General features: G+C 38.6%; 1 protein-coding gene across 3 annotated transcripts in view; it reads right to left on the reverse strand.

Moving 5' to 3' along the window:
• Positions 1-348: 348 nt before the first annotated feature.
• Positions 349-2,162, reverse strand: part of LOC122074752 — a 4,639-nt gene continuing 2,825 nt past the window's right edge. For 2 of the 3 annotated variants that reach the window (XM_042639708.1, XM_042639710.1), the window contains exons 3-6: positions 1,704-1,843; positions 1,506-1,568; positions 1,315-1,383; positions 349-687 (exon numbers count right to left, since the gene is read on the reverse strand). In XM_042639708.1, the coding sequence (XP_042495642.1) occupies positions 616-687; positions 1,315-1,383; positions 1,506-1,568; positions 1,704-1,843 (344 nt within the window). In that variant the 3' untranslated portion in view covers positions 349-615. The remainder of the gene's footprint in view (positions 688-1,314; positions 1,384-1,505; positions 1,569-1,703; positions 1,844-2,162) is intronic. The other variant, XM_042639709.1, reaches the window with a different exon arrangement.

The following is a 2,162-nucleotide window of genomic DNA, read 5'->3' on the forward strand; positions in this document are numbered from 1 at the left end:
CTTTTCTACATCTCTTTCCTGGCCAGGCATGTCCCAAGAGGCCAAAGATAGCGACATTTCCCAAGACAAGATTTCGCATCTTTTATCTCACCAGACAAGTCATGTGCTCTGTTTCACATTGCTATGTTCTTCTTCTACGTTTCTCTTTAGCAGATTTTTGAGGTTTCAACCAGCAAACTAAAACTAGGCTCTGTATACTTACCACATAGACAAGAGGTGAGGACGACCAAGATAATACTTTCACAACACTCTCATGAGTTAGTTCAGAAGCTTCACATGCTACTAAATGGATGATGAACAAGGATGTTAAACCAGAACCAGAATGAATATACATTTAAAAAGACCCACTTCCCTCAAAACAGTGAACTGAATTTATCAAGCGTATTTAGTAATACATAATTCTACTTCAAGTTCACCTTACATATCTACATAACTAGACTACTAACTTCCAACTCATCAACCCGAATCACTGATAAGAAAAGGAACAAGGAGAAACAAGCCAAAGGATACATATTATGTTACAGGACATTACTACAGACTGAGGGAAGTGAACATATGATACCAGAATTTGTTAGTGCCGAAATCGAAATACAAAGTTTTTCATCTCTATCAAGGTCAGTTGCAGACTGTCTTCAGTCTCTTTGCAGCCTGCACGAAGCCCACAATTACCTGCAACTCGTCCAATTGCTTTCAACAACAAACAGAAGCAATTGGGTTTCACATGTTAGAACTCACAAGTTCTCCTGAACACTATTTTATGTTAATTGAAAAAAAGTTAGCATGCAAAAAATCAGCACTACCTACATGACAGCGTACCACATTGGATTATTCATTTTATTGTTGTCCATCAGTTGATGGGTGAAGTTTTTAATAATTGAATGAATTAACAGACCCCTCAAAAATTACTTACAGATTTGATTAGCACATATTCAAAAAAGGATGTACCCAGTGCATGAGGCTCCCACCACTGAAGGGTCCATTTCTGCAGCCTTAACCCCCCCCCCCAGTTCGATGAGGAGCTGTTTCCCGACACAAGCCCGAGACCACTAAGTCGCAAAGGAGCAACCTTACCGTTGCGCCGAGGTCCACCCTCATATTCAACCAATCCAATTATAAGCAAATCTTTCAATGCTTGAAACTTAATTGAAATGTGAATCAAATGCATGTACATCTGTACATGGGATTCATATTAATCAAAACAAATTTGGACCCACTTCGACTAAGACCTGATCCATCGGTAGCTAGCTACCTATATTGCTTTAGCATTTTCCATGGAAGGGAAAAATTTTGAGGATTTGGGTTTTGAATGGGTACCTGTGACATAAAATGCCTCTGAACAACATCAATCAGCTGCTCCTTTGATGGGTTGGGAATGGCATCCACCTGGAGCACAGAATGAGTTAATTTTGAAGAGACATGCTGCAACTACTATCAGTAATTAATATCCCTTTTTTAAATGGTTGCAAGCATCTACTAACTTCAGAAGGAAAAAAAAAAAAACTCACAAGGTTGAAGTGCTTCCAATATCTCCACAATGCCGCCATTTCAAGCTTACTAAGGTCAATCTTCTGTGGCGAAGGTAATAAAAGGTTTAGAAGAGCTATTAACAGCAGAGAAAAAAAATAAAGTACTGAACAATTCTATAAACCCTACACCTCATGTAGGGTAAAAGAAAAATCCAAGTGTAGTATATAGTCACATACTGCAGCACCCCGAGCAGGTGAAACAGATCCTTTAGATTGTGAATCACAGGAAAGAGACCGGCTCATGGTTTTATGAGATGACCCAACAGACCTCTGCGACCGATGCCTTGGTCTGTGAGATTTCTGAGTGTCATCAGATGCTGAAAAAAAGGTAGCAAATTGAAGGGCATAACATAAATTAATAAAAAGATAATTGAGAAAGGGAAACTAACTTTAGTAAATAGTAAAAAGAAACAAAATAAAGGAGAGAGATTGAATCCTATGTACAAGAATGATTTCTTTGCTCTAAAGAAAGTTAGATGAAAGACAGCTATGACAAAACAAACACCCCAGTTACAAGTATATTATAGACGAACAAGAAAGTTACGGCTCCTTAGCCCTCACACTTTTGCTGGAATCACTAACTACACCCTCAAATATCTTCTTTTTCTTCTTCTTTTTTTTTTGGGGGGGGGGGGG

Source organism: Macadamia integrifolia, chromosome 3 (assembly GCF_013358625.1).
Source record: "Macadamia integrifolia cultivar HAES 741 chromosome 3, SCU_Mint_v3, whole genome shotgun sequence".
Lineage (NCBI taxonomy): Eukaryota > Viridiplantae > Streptophyta > Magnoliopsida > Proteales > Proteaceae > Macadamia > Macadamia integrifolia.